Below are 26,525 nucleotides of genomic sequence, written 5' to 3'. Positions count from 1 at the left end.
CGACAACAATTTTTGACAGAGAATTAAACCAAGAGTTGTCACCGTTGGTTTAAAACAAGTGTTGGTGTGGGGAGGGGGGGGATTTGGTCCACAACTTCCGCAAGCTGTGCCGTTCTGATATTTCACTCAACATCTCGCGAGAGTTTCAAATGACGTCTGCGGAAGTTTACATTCTGTTTCTGGAAAACGTGCGGCTGGTGGCAGCCGTGAGCTAAAAAGCCGGCTGTTGGGTATGTTTTCTTGCTTGGTCTCGGTGCCATATCTCTAGCGGAATGTATTCAGTTTTAATTAACGCGGTCTTGTCTAGCTCACCTGACCACGACATTTTGTTTGAATCTCTGTCCTGGCCGAGTGAGTCTTGGCCGGAGACGGAGCGGGTCGAGGCGCTGACAGCTCTCATAGAGGGACTCGGGCCACTTCTAGCCAACACAGACTCGACTCTGCTTACAGGCGTGAAGAGACGTTGTATTCAAGAAAAAATTGAGTCGGTCATTTGGACGAAATGTCTGCCTTTCCTCTCCAGAATATCAGCAGAGGCAGGGGAAGGTGCGCGTTCCAGGGAGAGTACATTTGCTGTCTGCAGACTTCTGAGTGTCTGTGTCGCTCTGTGCGGCGACGCTGTATGGAGGCGAGCCGCTTTATCCGTGCTGCAGTCATTCCAACCGTCAGAGGAGGACCTGCCCGGTTCGGGACGACTTAGTGTGGAGGTTGCCACTGAAGTCATAGCAGCTCTCATACCTTTTCTTTCAGCGGATGAACAGCTCACACTTAACACCTTGTCGTCTGCCTTGTCCTCCATCAGAACCCTCCCAGAGGCAATAGTCTCCAAAATTATAGTCCGAATTGTTTTAACTCTTCTGAACTGCTGTAGCGTTGAGATGTCAAACAGCATCTGTCAGTCCATCCTGGATGATCTGTGCGGCTGGCACTCTGCCGACCGCACGCCTGCGGTCACAGAGCGGACGCTGCTGTGTTTGACCGCTCTGTCTGACCACCTCCTCAAACCTGCCAGCCCTCCCTCCTCCCGCCTCTGTAAGCCGGACCCTCGTCTGTGTCCTCAGTTCTGGAGGATTATTCAGGATGGACTGATTCATAGAGACGGCGTGTCACGTAAGAGGGCACTGTACCTGTTGAAAAGATGTGCAGTGCTGTCTGAAGAAGAGGGGTACGACTGTCTCCCCTCTGCAGCAGAGGAAGGTAAAATGCTGATAAATCCATCACTATATCAGTTTTAGGTGTCCTGTGGTTTCTTAGAAGTCTTCTTGACACTTTTGCAGAGGAAACGTTGTTCAAATGGGCCCCCAACAAGAGCAAAGTTCTGAAAGAGTTTTGGGAGGATTATGCACTGGTGATGGAGACTCTGGAAGAAAACCAGGTGGGAAATCCCACAAGTGTTGTGTCACATCTGTTCTGGGATGTTGTCATGATACAACTTTTCTTTTTTTCCCACCGCAGATTCATGTAGTCCGGCCAGTTTTAAACAGAATTGACACGCTGATCCAAACAACCGTGAATGATGGTCAAGGTAACACAAAATGTTTTTTCACGTGTACATTCAACGTAACTCAAAAGATTTGCGTCAGTGCTGCAGAGTGTGCCCTCTGAGCGGTTCTTCATTTCTGTTGCAGCCCCAGCTCAAGGCCTCTTCCACCCCTCATGGCTGCTGTGTGTGTACCAGCGCATGTTCCACAGCGAGAACAAATCCCTTATGAGAGAGGGAGTCTGTCATCTGCTGGAGCTGCAGGTCCTCCAGCAGTCGGCCTTCGTGCTGGCCTTTTCTCAGGTATTTAGTCTGCACTTCCACAGAAATGATCTTCAGTTACTTTTATGTATTAAGGTGCCCTCTTCTTTTGTATCGCTCCGAAGTTCATTGTTGGCCCTTTTATGGATGTTCTCTCTGAAACTTCACTCTACTACAGGTGAGGATTAAAAGCCAGTTAACCTACAGAAATAATAACGATGCTACAGGTATTATGTTATAGGCTTCATACTAGCTTCACTGATTCAATCTTCTGTCCACGTGCAGGTCAGCTGGGCAGAGTGTAGGAGACTGTCCTGAGCTGGCAGTTAAACTCCACGTCTTCATGGCCACCCTCTTCAGTAGCCTGCCATCAGAAGACAGAGGTGCAGGATCTCATACAAAGCTGCGACTCACATTTCCAGATTGAATTGCCTGTTGATTTCTGACTTTTCTGCTTGTTCTGTAGGTTGTGTGTTGCTTCAGCTAATTCAGCAGCTGGGCTCTAAGCACTGGTGTGCAGTGCCTCTCCTCTTTGTCTGTCAGGCTCTGTCTAAACTTCCCGCGTGTCAGTTGCTGGGGGTCAGTGGGCTCAACGCCCTAAGGTACATCCCTGTGCTTACAGTTTGACAGAACATGTCAAAGGTGGTTATGCTTATAACAAGGAGACTGATTAAGTGTGTTTTGCTTTGCAGAGAGGTGCTGCGCTGCACCATGATCACTCATCAGGTGCCATTAAGAGGAGCTGCCCAGTGCTTCTTGCTAAACAGCGCCCTCTGTCTCACAGTAGTGGTACGACAGTGAGAATACAAACTGTTTTATCAGAGTTCTAAAGTTTTTTTTATTTTGTTAATGCTAAGCATAACTCCTATGTTACTGTTTGAAGTCAGTTCGTTATTAGGTTTCGTTTGGTTGGTGGTGGTGAGATACGAGGTAAATCAAGATAAAGTAATGCTTAGACATTAAAAAAATACAGAATTCCTTAAAATGATTCAATATGTTCAAAACTGTGAAAAATATATGTCAAAGAAAAGTGACTGATTGAGCAAAGAGATGATTAGTTACTCGTTTTCTCCTGCACAGATGTCTGGATGCCCTGTTGGGATATTTGTTCAGTAACATTTCAAGCTCCAACATCTTAAACAATCAAGTTAAATTAGTAGGCTATCTCTGACAGTTTCAACGAGAAGTAGAAGCCAAAGTCACTGTTGGATTGTTTCCATCTGTGGAGTTTGTATACCTTGTTTTATTTTTACAGAGTGAAGTCACACTGGATGATATTTTTAGTTTCCTGATGCATTTCCGTGCTGACGAGTCCCTTTGTAGAGGCACGGAGCTCTGGGATCAGGTACGCTGCACCTCAGACACACACGAAGGAAGAGTCAAACCGGATGGTGCACAGGTGACTAATCCTTACATGTTTGTGGCAGTTGTGTGCCTGGCTAATGGAACACGAAGGCAGTTTCAAGTCCAGGATTATGGATGGAAATTGCACTGATGCTTCCAAAAAAAAGGAAACCACAAGAGCTTATGTTGAAGGCGAGATGCTGGCGTATCTCTGGGTCCCAGCTAGCACAGGTGAGTCTGGTGTGACATCGTAGTTGAAGAAAATACATGTATTCGCAGACATCATTATTCTCACGTGATACTTTTATGAGTCAGTTTTCCTGTCCCCCAGGTCAGACTGAAAAGTTACCTGACTTTAGGGAGGCTGAAAAGCTGGCGAGGGCCATTCTCCTATGTGTGGACATGGAGAGGAATCGACTGGAAGCTGATATCGGTAACATTCTGGAGTCGCTGTTGTCTCCCCTGCTGGACACCCTGAGCAGAGTGAGCACCAACATGTACCTGCCGCAGCGTAAGAGTGACAAGAGTTTGCAGCTTGTGCTCAGACTGTTACAGCTCGGAACAATGCCATGTTGTCAGCGCACCGGAGCAGAGGAAGGTTTGTAATGACAACATAGATTCATTAAAAAAAGAAAATTCAGATAACCGCATCCATTTATTTGATTGTCATCAGCCTGTGATCTCTTCGTTTTCTCTTAAAATGGTTTTCTAATATTTTTTCAAAGCAAATTTAAATTGACATTTCACAAATGAAGAGATTGGCGAAGCCTGCAAACCTGCCGAATCTGGAGGCTCCTGCTTAATTTGCTCTGGCAGAATGTGAACGGCCCTCTTCCATTTTCACAGATTTCCACCGGGACGTGGTCGGGGTGGGCCGGTCACATCTGTTTATCTGATATGCAGTGGGATTGCTACATTAAGACTGTTTCTCTGACTGGTTTTATGTCTGTCTCATACTGTACGTCGTACATTTATTTAGAGATGCCTGGCAAGGATTCTTGCTCTGTGATGTTACTTCTCTATGAATATTTGACTTATATCTGTTGTAAACGCTGTTGAATCTAGCCAGAAGTCCTTAACATCACTTGGTCCTGGTTTGGATCAAACATACTCCAAAGAGCTTCTTCTGATAACTCTCTCATGTGCCTTAAAGGGGTCATATGAGGCTTTTTGGGTTTTTTTCCTCTCCTTCAGTAAGTCATAAACATTTTTGTGCGTGCGAAAGACTGCAGTTACACAGCCCACACCAAACAGAGTCATTCTCTCACTGAAAAAAGACACTGCCCCTGAACGCACCCTTTCTTGTTGTTCAGGCTTGCCTTTCTTTATTCAGTGACGTTTTTAACCAATCAGCTGACCAATCAGACCACAATTGGCCTTTTGGAAAAGGGCTCTTCAAGAGACGGGTGCTAAAATGAAGTGTTTCAGACAGGACGCGCTGGTGAGGGGAAAAAATATGTTTTGTTTTTCTTTAGATATTAAAAATAGCTAAACGTATTCTAATAGACTCCATAGATAGACGTGTGACCCTGTAAACAAGGATATTATGGGCTGCCTGTCAAGTTTCACGCAGTGAGTGGCTGTGGAGGATGTAACCTCTTCCTCTCTCCTCTTCTTGCTCTCTGTTTCCCAGGGGATAATGTGATGGTTGCCATAAAGAAGGTGTTTTTTAAAGTTGTTGACCCAATCCAAGAGTTTATCTTGAGGAGGCTGTGCGGGGAACTGCAGGAGGTAACCAGCAAGTCACCATCACCATCCATTTTCGAATATGCGCTTTGTGGCCAGCTCCGAGCTCGGCACGTTTTCTTTCTCTTTAACAGCTGTTCGACGTGGGGCGAGCAGAGCTGTATCTCTGCGTCCTGAGGCAGCTTTTTGTCATGTGCCGTTCTGCATCACAGCACTGCATTAAGATTCAGCACAATGGTCTCCCTAAACTCATCAAGTATGGCCTCAAAGTGCTGCAAGAACCCAGCCAGCAGGTACGCAATTAAATATTCATGCCCCTGTGTGTCTCTTCAGCTGTTCAACACAGTTTGTTTTATCTGTTGCCAGATTCCCTCAGTGACAGACCAGGTGGCTAAGGCAGTTAGTATGGCATCCCTGGCCGCTGTATGTGGTCTTATAGAGCAGGAAGGGATCGGTATTCAGTCAGAGAATATATCAGCTCTGAAATCAGTCAATGATTACTTCTACGGTCCAATAACGTCCTCACAATGTCAAGTTTCTTTTGGAAATATCAACAAACACCTAATGAAACCACAGCTAATGGATTGTCCAAGGTTAGTGTAAATTCTTCTTCTTCTTCTTTCTACAGAGTAAAATAGTAATTAGCATGTTTCTCCAATCATGTTTCTTTTTCATTTTTTTTTTTATTTAAGTGATCTCGAAAAACAGAGTCTGCTGCAGCAGGACTGGGGACGCATTGCGGCCAACTTCATGCGGGACCAGTGGATTTGTCTAAACTTCCTGATTAAGGCCGTTGGGATTCCTGAGTCTGTAGAGATTTCCAAAACATCAGAGACTCTGAAAGCTGCTCTGAGTTGCAGCATTGAGGCCCTGGCTCTCCTGCCCAGTGACCTGGTGCTGCCTGTGCTCACCTTTATGGAGACAGTGCTGCCACAAGTGAGTCTTTATACAACAAGAATAAGGTGTTGCCTCACATTATATAGAATTGTTTCTTTATGAAAAATGGATTTTGATGAGACCGTGAACAACTGCTTTGGTTTGTCCCTTTTTGACTCCAGTTAGTTGATGCCGAAGAGGGCCTCTGTGTGCAGGCTGTGACTCTGAGTTGGGAGCTGGTACAGGGCCTGAGCACTAATGCCCATGACTTCTGGTTAGCTCTGAAAGGCTTCATCTCCATGGCCTTCCAGCACCAACTGCTCAGTCTGACACACGCTCAGGCTCCGACTCTAGTGGCCACTCTGAAGCAGGTAACTTACCCCAGGATGGTTGGTTTGGGAAAAGAAAAAAAAAAGACAATAATTTGAACTTTTAGATTCCACAGGTCTATAAATATGTAACTGTATTAAATGCTTGTCTTTTAGATTGCCACAGAACTGTTGGATCTGTCTCAGTCCAAAAGCGGAGTGTTTAGTGTGCTGCTTCAGCACTGTTGCCAGGTGTGGCTACCCACAGTTACAGGTGTCAGTGAACAGGCCAACACTGTGTTTTCTAGTGTTTTCAGCCATGTCAACATAGTCACTGAGGCTTGTGTCTATGGACCTGTGGGCAGAAGAGATCAGCGGCAAGTCTCTACATCATTTCTCAGATTTGTTGCCTTTCTCTGTCCAGATATGTTTTAACTCTTACTTCTTTCTCAAAGACTAATCACAGATGTTCAGATTTATGTGGAGCAACTTGGTGAAAAGTGTGCAGCTAACATTGCAGTTACAAGGTGACTAACAATCCTCTTTGGTGTAATTTCTGTTACCTTGTTGCTGGTTTCTGTGATTGAAATGATTTCCACTAGAGGTCTCTCCTGCTCTCTTGACGCATTCATAGCTGAACTGCTTTTCTGGTTTTGCAGTGACAACAGGGATGATCAGCTGCCCCGCACATGTGTGGTGGCTTTCCTCAGTCGCCTTGATTCTTTTAATCCACAACATAAAAGACTCTTAGAGGAGCTGGTTGTGGAGTTGCTGAAAAGGGTAAGTTGTTGAAAATTGAATTGAGAGAAGCGACCAAACTTTTCACTGTATTGTGCATAGGTCAGTTTGCCTGAAAACATTCATTCTAATGTAATTTTGTACACCTTCATTTGGGGGGAAAACAATGTCAAAAACAGACTTATATGACTTAATTTAAATTATATTTTCTTTTTTAACATTTTTTTTAAAGTAAATCCTCAATTTGAATGCATTGCCAAAATCCTGTTTCATAGGCAACCCTTCAAATTGTAACCTTTTTTAATGTGTAACTGGTGAGGACTGCAGGCAGACCAGTTTACACCCTTATACCATGGAGTACTGCTGTTATAATACATGCACAATGCTGTTTGTCTTGTTGAAATAAGCAAAGCTTTCCTTGACAAAGATGTCATCTGGATGGCAGCTTATGTTTCTCTTGAGCCTCTATTTGTTATTCATAATTAATGACTTCTCAGCACATGGTGAAAACAGACTCATTGGTGTGTGTGTGTGTGTGTGTGTCTGTGTTGTATGTTGTATCCAAAGTATTGAAGTGCAAGTTAAAGCAACAGCAGAGAAGAGTATGAAACAACAGCTCTGCATGTTCACTTACACATTCATAGCGAATGCTCTGGGAGAAGATGCTAAATTCATGCATTATCTCACTCTTAATGCTCCAGAGTTTTTACTGGGGATATGGCTCGAAAAACTCAGCTAGAAAGCAGGAGTTAATGCTATGGATGTCTGTGTACCACAAGGCAGCCTTCTGGAATATATCAGGCTTATTTTTAACTGCAGTGTGTGTGTGTGTGTGTGTGTGTGTGTGTGTGTGTGTGTGTGTGTGTGTGACAGTAGCTTGTTGGTCTTTTTATTCTGAGCCATACTGCTGACCTTTCAGCAATAATTAAACATGCTGCTGGCATCAAATAAAAGATGTTACATAAAACAATAAAACGTCTCAATGACAACATTTGATATGTTTTCTTTGCACCATTTCTAATTAAATATAGGGTCTACATTTTTTTTAAATTAAGATAATAAAGTAATAATCAGCTGCAGCCTTCCCGCTCTCATCTTCAATTCCCCACTTCATCTCCACAGGATAATGACATATCAAAGTCTAAAGTGCGTTACTACAGTAACTCCCTCCAACATCGTGTCAAAAACAGAGTATGGCAAACACTGCTGCTGTTGCTTCCCAAACTCAGTAAGGTAAGACGAGAACACTCTAACTGATGATCACACAGGAAATTACGGCTCAGAGAGAAGCTGTGTTTATCTGGCGTTTGTGTGCACACAGGAATTTGTCGCCACTCTGTTAAATCGTGTGTTCGAGGCTGGATTCTGCAGTAATCAGGCCTCAGTGAAGTACCTCATTGAATGGATGATGATTCTGATCCTGGTCCACTATCCACAACACATGGACAGCTTTTGGACATGCTTCAACATGGTGAGCTCCTGTTGGCATCATCTGCCAGAACAAACAATGGCACAGAATGAGCCGCTTCATGTCTGTTTTCTGTGCAGGATCACGAGCAGACCAAGACAAGTGTCTGCACTTTTCTGTCAGTTCTGGTCCATTTCAGTATCATCATTCCGCATCTTAAAGAGAAGGTAAAACTGTTGTCTTTTCTTTTCTTTTATTTCTTTAGCTCACCAGTTTTCCTGTGACACTACTTGGAAAAGGAATTATTTTTTCCCCTTGTCTGTGTGTTTAAGGCAATGCAGCTGCGTAAAGCACTAGACATCATCCTGCAGTCGTGCTTCAGTCACAACTTCAGCGTGCGCCTGTATGCCTTACTTGCGCTGAAGAGGGTGTGGAGCCTTGCAGAAAGCCTGGCAGAAGAGGAGGCTGATGCCTTGGGAGGATTGTCCTCTGTGGTTAAGGCCTGTCTGAGTCAGGCTGAGACCATGCAGAGCACTGGGTTAGAGCTGCAATTTCCCCCGAGGATTTTTATTTTTTTGAAACACGTTAATGTATTTATAAAGTACACATTTGCTGTCTCTCATTCAGAAATGCCAACAAGAATTGGCTGAGGATTCAGGAGCACTTCTTCTTTGGTGCTTTTCATCCCGTCAGGGATTACAGCGTTGAGGTGACCTTGTGTGTTTCCATTAAATGAATTAAGATCAAATAAAGCGACGCAGTGTAACACTTGTTTTTCTGCTTTGTTTTACTGTTTTAGACCATATTCTACACCTTTCCCAGTTTGTCAGAGTTGGCTGATGATGAGTGGATTCCACCGTGGAAGTTTGAGAAGCTGTCATGGTTCTCAGGGAATCCACCGTTTCCGTTGAGAAATCCTTCTTCTGACTTGGGTCAGCTCAAGCCTGGAGACTGGATACAGCAAGACCGAAGTACAGTAACGCCTCCCACAAGCAGCAGGACGACTGAATACCATCAAGCAGCACATGCCTCACTTTTACTGTGTTGACACGGTGTCGTATCTTTCAGGTGAGCAGGATAAGGAGGAGCGCTGGGCTGAGGTGCAGAAGAAGATCACCCCTTGGAGGTTGGGGATCCAGGAGCAGGAGCCGGAACTTCAGCTGGTCCCACCACAAAGGGCTGCTCGACTTGGCAAACTCCACGGTGCCCTGCTTGTAGTAGCCTCGCTTATTGACAAGCCCACCAATTTGGGAGGTGCGGAACATCACAGCACACTTCTCAGTATGCTAAATTATACTTGTTAGTGAATTTCTTCTTTATTTTTGTGACTCGGGTTTTCGGAGAGGATTTCAGCAAATTGCCAAAACAGAAGTACAACTAAAACCACTTTAGCTCTGCAAGTGTTTTCCAGTGCTTTTGTGTCAGCAACAATCAGAATGTATTTCTACTTTAAGCGAAGCTATTAATGCCAGGTTGTTAATACCAGAAATGGCTTAGAGCTAAAACACTCATTAACTCGTAAAAAAAAAATCATAATGCCATAACACGTGACCCTTTTCTGTAGCATACGGAATGTCATGACATTCCAAAGTTAGAGAATGAGATGGATATTACTTCAGCTGTGTCGTCATTTGGTCTGTTTGTTGTTTCAGGTCTTTGCAGGACGTGTGAGATATTCGGTGCCAGCGCTCTGGTTCTGGATAGCCTCCGCCACGTCACCGACAAACACTTCCAGTCCCTGAGCGTCTCATCTGAGCTGTGGCTTCCACTGTTAGAGGTGATGTGAACAGAATAAGCTCATCATATATTTCCATGTACAGAAATAGACGAGGTTAGCTGAGGGTTAAAGTAATCTTCACCTGCTGCAGCAATGCAAGCAAACAGCATCTGGAACAGATGGATTCTGATGCCAACACAACAGAGAGATGCAGTTCTCCAAATAGCAGTGTTGTATAAAGTACTGAAATCTCACACTCAAGTAAAAGTATAGGTACCCCTCCAAAATATGACTTTGGTAAAAGTCCAAGTCACTGACTGAAATGTTACTTGAGTTAAAGTCTTAAAGTATCCGAAACGTCTTGTACTTAAGTATGAGAATTACTGTAAAAATAGATGTACTTAAGTAATGTAATGAAAAGTAGAAGTAAAAAGTAAACAAGGCAAATGCAGTTTGAATGATATTTTTTATATTTTGGTAAACTTTGAAGGTCAAATACACTTAAAATCTACACACAAACTAGTGCAGGCAAAATTTAGACCAGGTTTAGACAGAAAATACAAACTTTGTGAACCTTTAGGTTTTTTTTCTTCAAGTAAGGTCAGTGCTGAAAATGAGGCGTACATTACACCATTAAGAAAAAAAATGAAACAAAAGAGGCTGCTACTGTTATTGCCATCATTATAAACTAAATTTAAAGAAAAAAATAGGAGAAAACTGAAGCTTTTCTGGCATCTGAAGAGGGAGTCCAGTTTGAAACCCCTTTTGTAAACCTTTCTAAAAAATAGATAAAATAACTCAGTACAGAAAATGCGGCCAACATCACCAAGAAAAAAAAGCTGTTACGATTACTGTACTTCACAAGCTATAGGAGGTGCACACACAACCGGTCATTATACAAAAGAAAAAAAGAATTGGGAGGGAACTGCAGCTTATCTGGCATCTGAAGAGGAAGACCTTTTTTGTAAAACTACCTTAAAACCTAAAAAAGGGGAGTTTCCGTAAGATAGAATTTCCACGTCTTTGGGTAGGCATAACATGCACTTCATGCGGTACGACGAATTTTTAACACCCACGAAATCAAACATTGTGTTTAAATAAGGCCACGGGTTCTCATCACCAGCTGGTGGTTCCCCTGTAGTCCCCTCAGTCTCCTCTTCCACGTGGCTGCTGATTGCAGCTGGTTTTTATCTTAATGGGAGAAGCCAAACAGGTGTATCCTATTGGCGGTTATGAACAAGCCCAGGCATGTCCTGACTTCTTTGCAGTCAGTCAGTAGGTGGGGTCAAAACACTGTTGCGTTTTTTTTCTCTCTCTCTCTTTTTTTTGTAACGAGTAACTAAACCAAACAATGAAAATGTATCGGAGTAAAAGTATGCAATTAAGTTCGGAAATATAGTGAAGTAAAAGTGAAAGTTGTCAAAAAATTTTAAACTCAAGGAAAGTACAAAGTATTCAAAAATATACTTAAGTACAGTAGTGAAGTATTTTTACTTTGTTACAACACTGCCAAATAGCTTCCCTGAGCTGCTGTGAAAGAGTAGAAAAACACACCGTGGTGTACAGTCAGCCTTTTTCCTTGAATTTTTAAGCCTTCTGTTTTTTTTTTTTTTTCCCTGATTTGAGATCTTTAGTTGTAAAATGAATCAAACATTGCTTGCGGCAGTAGACCAAATTCAAATTCCACTTAAATTCTGGGCAGCCAGTAAAAGTATTTAAGACTTTTGGGTTCTAAGGATGGCTCATACCTTGTTGTCCCTCAAGGTCTGGTTCAGCTTTTCATCCTCTATAAGAAGCATAAAAATCTGCTGTAGACGATATAATATTGCCAGTAGCATATTGTAACATACTGTATGATTTCCTATAATCACGCGCAACTGGGTTGAACTTACTTTTCGTCTTCTTACATGTACATTGTTTAGAATGTCACGTTTGTACACATCATCACTAAAGCCATTCATTTGATTTGACCTTTAGGTGAAGCCAGTGGAGCTCTCTGACTTCTTGCAGGTTAAGAAGAGTGAAGGTTACTGTATTGTTGGAGTGGAGCAGACTGCCAACAGTCACAGCCTCCAGGACTACCAGTTCCCTGAGAAGACCCTCCTGCTTCTGGGGTATGAGAGCATTAAATATAAGCTTACAGTTAGTTAAACCAAGCAAGGTTCCAAGTGCTGATTTTCCATCAATGTGGTCATTTGTGCGCAGGTGCATGTAAGCGCCTGGCTTCCAGGCACTTGTGGCTCCAACACAGAGAAACGTGTAAGCTGACAAGGTGCTTTAGTGCTATCTTACCTGTTTAGTGTGTTTCCCCATGGAGCTCGCTCCTCTCCTCTCTGTTGTGTGCCTGTCGGGGCATGCTTGGCTATAATTGGCTCTCCCTGAGGAGGAGAGCAAAGGAAATGAATTTGACAAACTAACACGAGGAGTGGGGTAGCAGGAAACTCATTTTAACCTTGATTTAGTGTTCGCTTACGTTTTGGCCATTTGTCATTACCCAGAAATTAGAAGCTTGTGGGACGGTAGTTGCACATTTCACCCTTCCCATTAAATATGTTCCGCCATAGTGCAGCTCACCCGGAAGAGAGGGAAAGACTGAAATCGATCCTCTCTGCGTAGGTGTCCTGGTTTGTTTTTCTCCTGTTCACTGCAAGCAGCGCCGTTAGTTTAAGTGTCCCCTGTGTGAGCTCGGTCTTTAATGTTTTCACAGCTGTGCTCTCCCCAGCACAGCGGGGCTCAGCTCTAATTTCTCATCAGGTCGCTATTGTCTCACCCACTTGCACTCAGGATGAATGTAACTCATCAAATCCCGCTTCCTGACAATGTGGCTGGCTGCTGAGACAGAATGCCAAATGTTCGTTACATTCTTATGATTACTCTGCATGATCTGCATTGTGTCGTGTACATAGTGGGTTGATCACAGTTTGCATTACTGTTCACTTGAATTAACGAGTTATACATGTTAAGAACTCGTGGGTTATAATTGTCTAGACTTGAGAAAATGAAGGACTAACTGGCTCTGGATTAGCACTCCTTTATCAAAATGAATGGTGAAAAACCTCCTGTTGTTGGAAACAATGAATTTGGTGTATAATTGTTTGACTGAGGCAGTAGTCCACTGTGGTTGGCTAAACCTTTTTTTTTATTATTTGTTTATTCGTGGACAGTACAATGCAAAGGTCTAAAGCCAACCCTCATATGTTTGTATTTTGCTTCCAAGGAGCCTAGCTTTCTTATAATCTTTTAATGTGGCCTTGAGCAGAACTTCTCCAGGTTTTCTGAAGGGTTTTCCAAGTTTTTCTTTGGACACTGGCTTCTTTTTCAGTCAGTGCACTCCTTGTACATGACCATTTTCAGGAAATGTGTTTTTATTGTTAGCTTATTGTTTATTGTAAGGGATGAACCAATTTTGTCTCTACACAAAACGGCCAACCTGTTCCCATTGCTTTAGTTGCATCTGCAAAAAAGGACAAAGATTGACAGAGACTGACAGGCATTAAATAGTATTTGTGTACCAACAAAGTAATTCCCAAAGACCTATTAGCCAAAACTTGGCATATCTCAGCACGGTGTACAGTTTGTCCTTAAAAAAAAAAGTGATAATTCCGGACAAGTGGAGGACAAAAGTTGGAGCGACAGGCCTAAATTCTACAGTAGAACAGTATCTGAAAGTGACGTTCTTCAGAAAAATAGAAAAATTCAACAAACCTCTAACACAGGACCTTAGAGATGCAGGTGACTTTCAGTTGACTGTCTACTGTTGGCCAGAGCCTCATCCGAAAATTGTCTCCACGGAAGGGCGGCTGTCAAGAAGCCGTTTTTAAGAAAGGAACACGGGGAGAACAGACGGAGAGCTTTGGAATGTCTTTCAAGAAACCAGGAGAACTATTCCTGAAGACTACTTAGAGGGTTTACTTTCCTTCATGTAAGAGTTGTACAAACTCTCTGTTTGCATTATTTAGTGCATTTCTTTTTATGTTTGCACATAGTTAATTAAATCGCTGCACCTACCTCTGGTTCTCCTAACATATAAAGAAATGAGGGTGACTGAAGACTTTTGCACAGAGCTGTACAGCTGATTTTTCTTGTTACATTAATAACAGTATGTGATAAATTTATATATATAATTGGTGTCTTTTCCTTTCACAGAAATGAACGGGAAGGCATTCCTGCAAATTTACTGCAGATGCTGGACGTATGTGTGGAGATCCCTCAGCAGGGAGTCATCCGCTCACTCAATGTGCATGTGAGCGCTGCTCTGTTGATTTGGGAATATACACGGCAGCATCTCGCCTCCTGCTCAGCTGAAGTCAGCTCAAAATGCAACTGAAGGGGATCCTGACAAGACACCTGATTGCTAGATGTTGAGTTTATTTCCTTGTCTGGTAGCAGGTTTAAAAAATGGTTTGGGGGGGACGACTTTATGAATGACTTACACGCTCAATTGTTTCAGCCATCATTAGAGCTGCTTTTTTGTCTTAATAGGGGTTGTGCATAAAGATCAGTCTTGGTTATTACATCTAAATGTTCCACTTGGCATGTTGTTTTATTAATAGACGCAATCGATGTTGGCAGAGCAGCAGTGGAAGTGGAAACGTTTACCTTTTAAAGAAGGGGATTTGTGTTTATGGAGGCAATTAGTTTTTGCTTTGGAGCATCAGGACTTGATCATAATGTTAAGACCCAGCACACTCTAATGCATGTTTAAATACTGCTTTTGCTTTTGGTATGTTTTTCTGTTTTCTCAATGTTTTTATTGCTGTGTGTGATGAAGTTGTATTTTTTTATGATACATTTGAATCAAATAAATCCTATGTCATATTTGTTCTGTATCTGTATCTCTTAGTAATTTAAGGATTATTACAGAGGAGCATTGACAGAGGAAGCACTGAAAGAGTTAACAAGAAGGGGTTGATGCTCCCTCCTCCCTTCACTCAATAAATGAAAAGGAGTTTGTTCACCTGGTGACCGTCAGATCAGAATGGGAGCAGAAAGAGTTCATGTGGTCGCAGCAATTTCTTTTCGTACCAAGTCCTGCTTTTACAGTACATGACTCATGATGTGAGGAAAGTAGTTATTGGAGTGGAATATGGATGACTTCGAAGGTTCCAGATCCCTCGTTGAGGCTGCAGTGTTCAACTCGAGTTGGACTGAGGCCGCAGAGGGCAGGTTGTCTGAGAGGGCCCAGCTGCTCCTGGAGATTCTTATTGTGCTCATGTGTTTGGGAGCTGTGACAGGTAGGCTACACACTCATCTGAAGATGCCATATTTCTTTAAAAGCGTAAAATGTTTTCAGTTTTCTACATTTAACCGTCTATATATGTATATCCAACAAAAAGTCCTTCCTGCTAGAATTTTCCATAAGAAATTCAGGCAGTAAAGTGAAGGTGCATTAATTAGCATTTCAGTGTGATAATGACTGACTACCACAGAGAGGCCCTCGTTTTCTGTGGTAACGTGGAAAAAAAACACATTTCAAGATTTCTGTCACAATTAACATGGATTCTTGTTACCTGAAAGGATTTGTAGACCTCTTTTATGAGGTCTTGTGTCAAGTTAATACTAACTTTTGACAAAGTACAATTATTATGATAATTCTGAAAATAAATGACCCCGATTGACACTTTAAAATCACAGTGAGTTTTCATCTTGTCTGCTCTCATCAAAGTTTCATGCCCCCTCAAAAGTCTGGTAATTTGCTTGATTTGTTTCTTTTAACACTGATTTAATGATCTGAGTGAACTTTCAACGGGTGCATTCAACGCCTCGAGTGGGATCTATTTCAAGATCCGATGTGGTTTAGAAAATGACAACTTCAAGGTGAAATAGTCAGCATTTAACATCTACAGTTGTGTGAAAAAGACATCCTCTCTCAGTTGGTTTAATGTTTCTGGGCATGACTGAAAAACCATGTGATCCTTACCAAGTCTTAAAATATATACAACCTCAGATGAACAACATATGACGTATTACACCTTATCATGTATCAAACAAGAAGTTGGCCAAACTGCAGAAACTATGTGTGAAAATTAAGTCTACCCTGTGATTCAATAGTAAGATGACCTTCAGCAGCAAGAACTAGAAGTGATTTCTGTTGGTCATCACCAGGATTTTGCATCATTGTGAAGGAACTTCACTCTTCAGCTCACTCTTCTTTCCAACGCTGTATCAGTTCATTTGGTTACGCACAACTCTTGCCTCAGCACTTTAATCAGGTAGAGGTCTGGGATCCAGTCAAAGTCTAACACCTTTTTCAGTCATTCTGTTGTAGATTTGTTAGTTTGCTTGCATTAATTGTCCTGTAACTGTTCCGGTCAGTGACTACAAAGTGCCCAAGTCCTGTGGCTGCAAAACAAGCCCAATCCCAAGCCCAAGCCAAGCCATGCCGAACCAACTTTATTCATAAAGCACTTAAAAAAACAGCAGCAACTGACCAAAGTGCTGAACAATGATAAATAGATAGATAGATACTTTATTAATCCAGAGGGAAATTCAAAACATCACACAGTACAAAAAACATTAAAGACTCAGAGAGGTAGGGCAGGGCTAGACCATTTAAAGATTTAAAACCAAATACAAGAATATTAAAATGAACAGGCAGCCAGTGCAGTGAGGCTAAAACAGGACTAATGTGGTCTCTCATCCTTGTCCCAGTTAAAAGACGTGCAGCTGCAGTCTGCACCAGCTGGAGGCGAGACAGGGATGACCGGGAGACGCCAAAGTACAGAGAGGTACAAACATCTCCTCTTTGGTCTCATATGTCCAAAGGACATTAACACTAACACTAACAGTTACCATGTTAACTGAGGCCTGTAGAGTCTGAGATGTAGCTCAGAGGTTTGTTGCAATTTCTTTGAGGATCGCACAGTCTGACCTTTGGACTTAACTTGTTGAGACGCCCACTGCTTTCTTACTGTAGATTGATGGACTCCAAAATAGTTTGGAGATGGCCTGATAACCCGGCCCAGATTGATGGGCAGCAACAGTTGCTGCTCTAAGATCGTTGGGGATGTCTTTCCTCCTTGGCATTTAAGTCGCACATCTGAATGCTCCAGACCAGCAAACTGCTCAAACCTCTGCTTTTATAGAGGATGCTCACACTTCCTGATGATCAGTTAATGGGGTGCATTTGATTGGCAGCACCTAACAGTTACTTACCCTTAAATCTCCTGGAAATAGTAAGGGTGTGCCATGTTTTTTAAACACTGTTTCTTCATTTGGTCAAGAGTTGGTGTACTATGCTATGTTTTGTTGTTAACCTGAGGTTGTGTTTACCTCATTTTAAAACCTGATAGATACCAGGTGATTTATTCTATTATATCCTGATATTTAAAACCTTAGAATTAGAAGCGGATGTACTTTCTTTTTCATGTAGCTACATATTTTCATCAGGTAAACTGAAAAAAATGAATTGGTTCAAATAAATTCTAAAGTCTCGTTTTTCAACATCGTCGATTATAGCCGGTAAAGATTATTGTAGATCTGATCGGACTGACCTCCATTACATTGTATGTTTGTATGCATGTGTGTTGTATTTTTGTTTAGGGAATATTCTTGTCATTGTTATTGTGGCTGCAACCAAGACCCTCCACTCGGTGACATCAGTACTAATCATGAACTTGGCCATCAGTGACCTCTTGGTGGGCATTGGAGTCATGCCTTTTGTTGCTCTGTCCATCATGGAACACAGATGGGTGGACTGCACAGTAGGTCAACTTTGTCCTGTAGAATATTTTGTGTATTTGACTTAACCTCTCATGCACGTGTTTTCTTTGATCCATTGACTGTCCATGTGATGAGGTTCTGTCTCTCTCCTGACTGCTAGGACCTCTGTTTGTTTGTTGGTTACACCTCCTCTGTGTACCTCACAGCTTCTGCACTGACACTAGCTGCCATCGCTCTGGACCGATACTATTCCATCATGGATTGCCTCCGCTACAGCTCTCGCTGCACCCTGTGGAGGACATGCGCTGTGGTCCTGTGGATCTGGCTGCAGGCCCTGGCCATCAGCAGCCCTCCTTTGCTGGGCTGGAGCTCTGTCAGCTATGTGGTACCCATGTATAGTTGTGCGGTCAACTGGTCCATAAGTCCAAGCTACACCACCTGCGTGGCTGCTCTGTCCTACCTCATACCTACTGCGGTGATCCTCTTCTGCTATGCGAACATTGTCAAGGTGGCCCGCAGCCACGCCAGGAGGATCCACACACTGGAGGACTCTGTCCAGCGCAGCAGGAATCCATGCGCTAGTTTCACTCCCGGGGATGCATCTCACCAGCACTGTGGGAGCCCCTGGAGACTTAACTACCACATAAATGGAGAGTTTATGTCTCAAGCCAGTACAGAGGAGAGGGATGTCAACCCTGTGCCTCCTGAGGCTACACAACAGAGCACCGCTGCATCCAGGTTGTTGTTCTCTTTTCGGTCTTGGAACAGCTTGCAGCCACCTGTTCAAAGCTCCCAGCAGCACCACCATGGAGTGAGGCGCCTCCTCCTGGTCATCTCGGGGTTCCTACTCTGCTGGACGCCCTACATAAGCGTGGCTCTGGCTCAGGCCACAACAGCGCTCGTCCCACCCTTTGCCATTACCTTCTCCTACTGGCTGGTGCTGCTGAACTCTGATATCAATCCCCTCCTGTATGCGCTGCTTAGCAAGCGTTTCCAGAGTGCTCTTCAGGGACTTTGGAAAAAAATGAGAGCTCATCTGGGGAGTGTGGTGGGCAGAGGAGAGGATGTCAGGAACAGTGACCCCTGCACTCTGTCCACCCCCCATCCCAGTTCACAATCCAGCAAAGAGAGTTTGACTTGTGACAACTCAAAGTATTCCTCCTCCATTTTCACTGTTAGTGCTGGCTTTAAATGTCATTCTGAGAACTATGTGTGTAAAGTGTGTCACGGTGAACATGCCTCCTCCTCCTCCGTAAGGCAAGATGCTGGTGGTGACAAGAGACACAATCTGCAGGTCCCTGCTCGGCCACAAGAGGGAAGCAGGTTACCTTTCTCTGCTTTGACTAATGAGCCGGAGGCCACTTTTATCTTTGGACAGATTACAGTGAGCGTGCAGCATGATGTTTGTTAGAGGGATTTCTGCATGGGCTATAGCAGGTAAATTGTCACCTGTACTAGTTTAAACTAATAAATAAAGCTTTTAATGATCCATTTAATCATTTCAGCACTTAAATGATGGCTTCATTCATTAAATGTCTGAAGATTTGCATTTTGATTTTGCTCGTCTTACTAGGCTGACAGTCCATAACCCAAATGTATTTACTTCATTGTCAGAAACTGCTAAATATTAACATCTAACATAAATTATTTCTCTGTATTTTAGCAGAAGAAATCCTTCAAATTCATTCATTAATTCATCAGTTATCATGTACAGTTCATTGACTCATTAATCAGTTCAAACATGCCACAAAAACATATAGATTGATGTTCTTGTCATATCAAATTGATTTCTGTATGAGATTAGAGCCACACAAACTTTCTTAATCCTTTGGCAAAAATCGTAGATTAATCATTACAATAGTGTTACAAAATATTGTAAAGTACGCATCAAAACTCGACAGAGCTTAACCTTTTTAAACTCTCTCAGTGCTGCGGTGGAGCAGCGAATGAGGAGGAAATTATATTCTGTTTTGGAGAACAATAAACATCCTCTCCACAGCATCCTGGCAGGACAGAGGAGCAGCTACAGTGAGGCTCATCTCACTGCGCTGCAGGACTGAGAGGTTCAGGAGGTCCTTTGTCCCCACAGCCATAAGACTTTTTAACAGTGACTGCTGACTGATGTTTTTCTCAAATGTATTTATTTATTTATGTATTCATTTATTATTATTATCATTTTTGTTGTTGTTATAGTTTTAATACACAGTCATTATATATATATATATATATATATATATATATATATATATATATATATATATATATATATATATATATATATATATATTAATTTTGAGCTATTTGACTCATTTTGAATTTCCCACACTGGGGGATGAATAAAGTATTTTTCTATTCTATTCTATTAAACAAACATATTCAAATGACTCCTGTTGTCCGAGCAACACCTAAAACCCCCTGTATGCGTAGTACACTAAAACGTATCACCATAAAAGCTTGCACATCTTATTGTATTTTCTGTCTATCAGACTGGACTGTGATTTTCTACTTATAAGCTATTTAATTAAATGCTGAGGAATAACAGACCTTGACAAGGAAAAGTATTTGAAAAGAAATCTTTTTATATAGTACATGTGATTACACTTGAAGACACCCAACATTAGATCTAATAAACCCATCCTTAAGTCTCAATCTAAATAATATTTCTTCCTCAAATGTGATAATCATATGTTGCATCTCTGTGTAAAAATCATCATTCCTTACAAAGGTTTACATTTATGTATTGAAAAAATTCCAGAGGAATACAATATCATTATTTATTGTCATAGAGAATGACAATGGGAAACAGTGCTAATGGACTCTATTGCAAAACAAAGTAAAGGCAGTGAAGTGGACCTTTCAGCCGTATCTGCTCATACAGTATGTGCATGCTCGATCTGTGGATGTAAGTCATTGTCCTCCTCGAGGTTAGTCAGCAACCAAATGCAAAAATATAAAAAGTCTGCAAATGCATCGAGTTTCAAAAAAAGAAGAAAAAAAAACCCATTCAGATGAGTACAAGGACAGTATCAAAGAGTCTCTCTCTGCAGCAGTCTGGTGGCACTGCGTGAAGCAGTACGTAGCGAGCGTGTGTGGTCGAATGATGTTCATACATTCACAACAAGGCAGAGTTTACAACAGTCGCTTTACTAGGCGCGCGCGTCAGTCGCTCTCCTGTTTACCTTGGTTGTTACCCTGCCTCAGAAATGTGATAAACAAAAGTAAGTATTCTCATAAGAGTGGGAGAAATGTGAACCATGTGTCAACACGCCTCTCCTCAAGCCACAGTGAGAAAGTTTTCTACCATCTGTTGATTTCACCAGAAATAAAACGATTTAAATGAACTGCCAAAGATCTGTTTTCTGTGCACATGAACGTAGGAAGTTAAATATGTTGGTAATTGATAGGGAGGCTCAGTGATAGCTTTCTTTGATGTTTAGAGTAATTAAAGGGGTAGTTTCAAGTTTTTACGTTAGCTTGTCAGTCTTATCATAAGCTTTCAGCCCATCAAAAGGTTGGGATACCTGAAGCATTAGTTAGAGCTTGCAATTTCATGCTCTGGTATAAAATACAATAGAGATAATGTTTTGAATCACTTGTTATTAGCCTGCAAGCTTTATCAATGGGTGAGAAGTGAAAGCACACAATCACAAGAGGCTAAACCATGTGGTTAAAACAAGGTAATTGCCTCTTTAGCTCGAGTTGATCCAAAGATGCCAAGACAGGATCTTTCACACCAGAGGAGCCCATCAGGCCCAAAACTCAAGGATGTCCATGGTGTGAAATATAGTTATGTACAGTGCACAAAATGTGGATATTTGTCGTAAACCTGAAGGATTCCTCTGCGAGCCTTCCTATTTGTTCTCAGGCATTCAGCATTTTAGGTATTCTTCTTTGGACCTTAGGTATGTAAAGCCATGTTTACATGTTAGATAAGGCCAGCTGGTCTAGAAGGTGTTCTCCTTGTTTTTTTTTTCTCCATAACTGAAAGCATCGGGAAAGTTGGCAATCATAGGATGTCAATTGAACAATAAAGAGGTTCTGCAAAATATATGACTCAATCAATTATACCTGATCAATTTGTGGGTAAGAAGGATTAGAGCTGATTTGAGTTCTTGAACCGACTTTTATAAGTTCTGAGTGGAGTGGACTCCAAATGAATGCTAGATGATATTAGCCTCCTGCATCTTCCCCTCCAGGTTGAATTACTGGTGAGGGCCGTCCAAATTAGTGTTTAATCTTTTCATTCTTTCTTTTTTTTTCACCCAAGGAGCTGCACAAAACAAATGTGCCTCTCTCCCTTTGTCTTTGTGTGTTTTTCATGGTCACATTTATGGAGTCAATGCGTAAATGTTGACATGGATGTCCTGCTTCTCCCTCTCCAGTTCAGCCCTGTGGTGGCACCAGGCTCGGCACTGCCCTCTGCCGGCTCATCGCGTTTGCGCAGCTTTGTGCTGAGCTGGATGATGCACTGGTCCCAGTCCTCCGGTAACAGCAGCATGAGGAAACCCAGACAGATGATGAACACAGCGATGAGGCGCACCGTGTTGAAATTGATTTCACACGTGTAGAGGTCCACCACTGCAAAATTTCAATGGTTCATTAATATGAGCATATAACATCGGTAATCAACAGTCAATTTGATTCATTAAAATGACCAGCATTCATAATGGTTTGCATATTATCTCGAATTTTGAAACAACTTTTCCACATAAAAAAAGACAACTAGTAGGTGAGAACTAGAGTTGGATATGAACATTTACTAAGCCTATTATTGATTAATGAGATGGAGTCATAGGTGCAACATACATTTTTAAATAGCATATTTCAAATTTGCAAATTTACAATTCAAGTAACCTTTTACTTTATCTGTTCTTCGAATTCATAATATTAGTCAGTTGACTTGAAATTACAAATTGATTTTTAAAACCATTCTTGACCAAAACCATTAAATAGTGTCCATATTCAGGACTTGAAGGAAAGTCCTGTGACTTACTGGCATTCACAGGGACACTTAGGACGATGCCAAGGGAAATTAATGTTGGGTATGTTACAGCGATGCCAAAGTTCACCAGAACGTTGAAAGCTGTGGGGAGAGACGCAATCAGAGCAACAGCAGACCACACAATGTGAATGTCAAACCATTAGAAGAAAAAAAAACATAATCAGCATAGTATAAGGTTTATCAAGAAAACTGTTTGGTATGTCAGCGCCATGTACCAAAGATTAGGGCTGCGACACCACAGAAGTGGCCCCAGGGGATGTCTGCGGGTGAGCCGATGTACTCCACATGTGTAAAATACAGGATGACTGGAACAAAGCTGATTAAAACAAAGTTGGCGCTTCCAACAATGCTCAGAAAGAGCGCAGCTTCTCCAAATTTGGCACTGCCCAAAACCATCTTGAAGAGCACCTGAGGATAAAGAGGGAGGAAGGACATGGATGAGCAAGATCCACCCCTGAAGGAGCTGAACGGTACTACAGAGGCTTTACCTGCCAAGTATCTGCCATGTCTCTGGCTCAGGCAGCTGCTGTCTGTTTATCACATTAAGCAGCAAAGAAAACAGGGCAGGGGAGAACAGACCCTGTCAAAAATTGTCCATCTGCCCCTTGATCAGAAAACCACCGCCTGGAGCCAGCAATCAGATTGATACATACCACATAACTCTGTCAGCTGAGTCTTACATTTCATAATCTCATCCTGTCCTCTGCCACCTGGTTACATAACAAGAAGGGAGCTGCTCCAAGTTTTCTTATGCAAGACTAGACTATTCATATGCACATGCATGTTTAGCTATTTTTAATGGGTTTGTTCCACTGTGGATACGACATAATACGACATGGCAGTGTGCTCTGCTTAGTGATAATTTTTCTTTATTCAATGCAAACAAATACCTTGTAGAGCGCTGACATCGAAGCTGAGGCCACAACAAAAGTAATGCCTATCACTGAGTGGCTGTGGAATCCATCAGCATAGGTCATCATGACGATGCCTGCTATGGCCAAGATAGCAGCAACTATCTGTGGAGAGACAGAACACCAGTGAATGACGGATGGGCGACATGCTGCTCACAGCTTGGTGATTAAGACGCTCAGTCCTTTACCGCTGTGCGGGGACACAGCAGGCGCACATGGCCTCTGCTTTGTTATTCGGTGCAGAAATCACAAGCGTCCTAGGAGTAGGTTTTTAAAGCTGTAATTAATATGTGGGTTTTGTTTTATCCTCAGCGGGCTGCTTATATGCAGTTGACATTTTATCATGCGCAAACAGGCCCACTTTATGGGAAATCTGCTCTCAGGTTCACAGTGCAAGTGTTTCCAGCACAGGACGGGCAGATTCTGCAGCGTTGGGTTTGATTGTTTGACACTGATTTCCATTACACTGCCGTCATGTTTACAATGCAAATACCACCCCTCATTCCAGCAGCCCACACTTATCACTCCCGCTCCTTGCCGCTGCGATTGTCACGACATCAAGGTGACGCCACATCATCCGTTTCATCCTGCTCCCAGTCAGTCTTGATGTACCAAAATGAAATCCCCCATGCGTGTCTATGCACTGGAACTGTACATGCAAGGGTGTTTGGGAGAGGAGGAGCAATGGGCACGTGGCGCAGTCCAACTGAGTGGATTAGCTCTGCGTTAAGGAGGTGTCAGGAAGATAAATGAGCTGCATGTTTTTGCTTGGCCAAAGCCTCGGGACACTGCTGCCAAAAGACTTCTCTCTGCATTGCAGGCTGCTTGTCAATCACAGCTATACCTTTCATTTCAGTAAACACCAATTTGCTTGCAGCGTCAGCAACAATTCAGCACAATTTGAGTGTCACAGGCAGAAAGAAACAAGACTTCATCTAATACTGTGCAGGCTGTGTAGGACACAGCTATAATGTTACAACTCCGGCATTTGGACTGAACTCCACCAAAGTCCTTTTACATCTTCAGGATGGTTTATTTTACATGATAACCTGAGCACTGCATTGTGACTCTGCTGCTGCGACCGAACTGAGCCAATAAAATAAAAAAGGTATATCTTCATGCACACAGTGTCTCCACGACAACCTTTATTCATGCCTGCTTTAAAAAAGGAGGTCTTAGCATCCCACCATCTTGTCCCACCTTTGCCTTCCTGGAAAACTCGTCCAAGAACCCCCCCCCCCACCTGCATTGGCGCAGACCTTCAAACACTGCAATCCCCACCGCCAAGCAACAGAGAGTGAGAGGGTCCACGACAAGCAGAGAGGTGGCATTTTTGCAATAGGTGGCTTACTGTGGCCATTCATTGCAGATAATGGGGGTGGGGAGCTGGGGCCATGCTCAAGGGAGAGGTGGGGTTGTAGTCAGTAAGTGGAGGGAAAAAAAGGGGAAATCCATTCTGCAGAGTGCAGGACAGCTGCAGATGTGAGAGCATCTGAGGCGTGCAGTGGGAGGAGAAAAGGAGGTGCCTGAATCCACGAGCCTGACTCCTACGCTTCTCTATTCTTCTCGAGGCAAAATGTGCAAGCAAACCTGCACACAGACACCCATCAATGAATGACACTCGATCACTGGCGAGTAATGACACGGTCACACAGACTAGCTGCTCTCCACTGCTGTGTGCGTAACTCCCACTGTTACTACTGTGTTGGGGGTTATAAACAAGGACGTTGCTTTTCATGTTGAGTTACAAGACAAAATTTAAATTCACACTTCCATTAGAGCTTATAAGAACATTTAGAGGACTTCTTTTTAATTTGACCAATTAGACAGCCATGGAAGGCACAACTAGAAGCCAGGAGGCCCATAAAATCCTTTTATGTAATCATGGTACCTATAAATGGGATGCAAATGGAAACAGAGGCAAATAATGAGGCAGAAAAAATTTTTCTTTCCCTCCATGGACCCACAACAGAAACCCAAAGTGTGAGGAGATGAATTATAGGGTAGGGAAGAAGAAACAACTCATTTCAACAACAGTCAATTCTGAACACGCTAAAACCGATCTAATCTGGGAAAAAAACAACTTTTTTATTTTAGCTACTCATACCTACTCATAAATTGGGTAATTCAACATTGCACAACTTCTTCTCTTTTGCCAGCAGTCATACTACAATCTTAAGCATATTCAGTCAGAGACTTTACTATGAAAGAAAAAAGGCATGCAAAGACTCAATTAAAAGATTATGATCACTTCATTCAGTAGTTTCCAAGACACAAAGATTTACTGATAATATATCACCTTAAATGCGGAAATATGAAAGCACAAGAAGCATTCAAACAATAATAGTTCTGTGGCAATAACTTCATGAGAATGGCTTTCTTTGTTAGTGTTTATTGCAGAATAAAGTCACAAGTTTCATGGGATACAACCTACAAAGTATTTGCTTTATCAACCATCCTGGCTTGTTTGGCCTAAGCTTGAGTCAAACACAGATACTCGTGGATACTCACTCTGACCCCCATAAAGCGGTCTCTGAGTACAATCCAAGACAGCAGGAAGACGAAGGCCTTGTTACAACAGAACAGCGCTGAGGCGTCTGTTGTGTTGATCTTCCTGAGGGCCTGCAGGTACAGGTAGTTGGTGAGGATCCACAGCAGGCCAAAGGGAGCCACCTTGGTGAAAAACACCTTGGGTGTCAGCCCGTCATCCCCGAAAAACCGACAGCACTCCCTGTGCCGAAACATAATGCAGAACACCGTGTTAGCGTCGTGCAAATGTGAGATAACTGAGAAATTGATGAAGATTTAGGAATGAGAACAGCTCTAGATAGAAGTGCTAGAGGACACACTAATATGACTACCAGAGAAATCAGTAAATATTTATGAACACTATGACGGTTGATTTATATGTTTATAGGAATGCTCTTCATTTTGAGATACGCTGAACATTTCAGGTGCAACATGAAATCAAAGTAAAAGCGGTGAAAGGTTAGTATGTGAACAGGAAGAAGTCTTTATTCTTCACCCTTTGCAGCTTTATATATCAAGATGCTGAGCTCATTTTCTGGGTAAGAACTTCCACATGGGTGGTATGATGAAGGTCCAACATGTTAATATTTCATAAATACACGA

At 42.5% G+C, this 26,525-nt stretch overlaps 3 protein-coding genes across 7 annotated transcripts in view; 2 read left to right on the top strand and 1 right to left on the bottom strand.

The window, feature by feature from the left end:
• The first annotated feature begins 170 nt into the window (after positions 1-170).
• tarbp1 (TAR (HIV-1) RNA binding protein 1) lies at positions 171-14,640 on the top strand. Its single transcript, XM_075477615.1, has 29 exons — positions 171-1,197; positions 1,278-1,375; positions 1,456-1,525; positions 1,629-1,783; positions 1,867-1,919; positions 2,027-2,124; positions 2,208-2,343; positions 2,434-2,530; positions 2,997-3,086; positions 3,169-3,316; positions 3,417-3,683; positions 4,719-4,816; positions 4,906-5,064; positions 5,138-5,364; positions 5,464-5,707; positions 5,830-6,018; positions 6,133-6,332; positions 6,411-6,482; positions 6,615-6,735; positions 7,816-7,926; positions 8,015-8,164; positions 8,242-8,328; positions 8,434-8,639; positions 8,729-8,810; positions 8,901-9,072; positions 9,170-9,355; positions 9,754-9,878; positions 11,796-11,932; positions 13,965-14,640. Exons 1-29 carry the CDS (start codon positions 273-275, stop codon positions 14,143-14,145), a joined length of 4,884 nt encoding a protein of 1,627 aa, XP_075333730.1. The 5' UTR covers positions 171-272; the 3' UTR covers positions 14,146-14,640.
• Positions 14,641-14,791: 151 nt separating this feature from the next.
• On the top strand, positions 14,792-18,979 carry LOC142391645 (5-hydroxytryptamine receptor 1D). Of its 4 annotated transcripts, XM_075477601.1 has the most exons (4): positions 14,967-15,052; positions 16,470-16,546; positions 17,361-17,521; positions 17,641-18,979. In XM_075477601.1, the coding sequence occupies exons 3-4, from the start codon at positions 17,429-17,431 to the stop codon at positions 18,889-18,891; spliced, it is 1,344 nt and encodes a 447-aa protein (XP_075333716.1). In that variant the 5' UTR covers positions 14,967-15,052; positions 16,470-16,546; positions 17,361-17,428; the 3' UTR covers positions 18,892-18,979. The 4 variants fall into 4 exon arrangements, with proteins under 4 accessions (XP_075333688.1, XP_075333696.1, XP_075333705.1 ...); XM_075477573.1 differs by lacking the exon at positions 16,470-16,546 and having other exon boundaries at positions 14,792-15,052; XM_075477590.1 differs by having other exon boundaries at positions 14,961-16,546.
• Positions 18,980-20,075: 1,096 nt separating this feature from the next.
• The window catches only part of slc35f3b (solute carrier family 35 member F3b), a 50,466-nt gene continuing 44,016 nt past the window's right edge, over positions 20,076-26,525 (bottom strand). For both annotated transcript variants that reach the window (XM_075477552.1, XM_075477560.1), the window contains 5 exons: positions 25,905-26,124; positions 23,373-23,498; positions 22,698-22,890; positions 22,474-22,563; positions 20,076-22,058 (listed from right to left, as the gene is read on the bottom strand). In XM_075477552.1, coding sequence (XP_075333667.1) covers positions 21,817-22,058; positions 22,474-22,563; positions 22,698-22,890; positions 23,373-23,498; positions 25,905-26,124 — 871 coding nt within the window. In that variant the 3' untranslated portion in view covers positions 20,076-21,816. The remainder of the gene's footprint in view (positions 22,059-22,473; positions 22,564-22,697; positions 22,891-23,372; positions 23,499-25,904; positions 26,125-26,525) is intronic.

This window comes from Odontesthes bonariensis, chromosome 2 (assembly GCF_027942865.1).
Source record: "Odontesthes bonariensis isolate fOdoBon6 chromosome 2, fOdoBon6.hap1, whole genome shotgun sequence".
NCBI lineage: Eukaryota > Metazoa > Chordata > Actinopteri > Atheriniformes > Atherinopsidae > Odontesthes > Odontesthes bonariensis.
The sequence above is the reverse complement of the archived record's forward strand: the minus strand, read 5'-3'. Positions and strand labels throughout refer to the sequence as shown.

What these genes read in the sequence shown, in the direction of transcription:
- tarbp1 (XM_075477615.1), top strand. Translation starts at nt 273, where the DNA reads ATGTATTCAGTTTTAATTAACGCGGTCTTGTCTAGCTCACCTGACCAC. An exon ending in GCGCACCGGAGCAGAGGAAG is followed by an intron (nt 3,684 to 4,718) that starts GTTTGTAATGAC and finishes TCTGTTTCCCAG; the next exon opens with GGGATAATGTGATGGTTGCC. An exon ending in TTCCGCATCTTAAAGAGAAG is followed by an intron (nt 8,329 to 8,433) that starts GTAAAACTGTTG and finishes TGTGTGTTTAAG; the next exon opens with GCAATGCAGCTGCGTAAAGC.
- LOC142391645 (XM_075477573.1), top strand. Translation starts at nt 14,905, where the DNA reads ATGGATGACTTCGAAGGTTCCAGATCCCTCGTTGAGGCTGCAGTGTTC. An exon ending in GTGTTTGGGAGCTGTGACAG is followed by an intron (nt 15,053 to 17,360) that starts GTAGGCTACACA and finishes ATTTTTGTTTAG; the next exon opens with GGAATATTCTTGTCATTGTT. An exon ending in ACAGATGGGTGGACTGCACA is followed by an intron (nt 17,522 to 17,640) that starts GTAGGTCAACTT and finishes CCTGACTGCTAG; the next exon opens with GACCTCTGTTTGTTTGTTGG.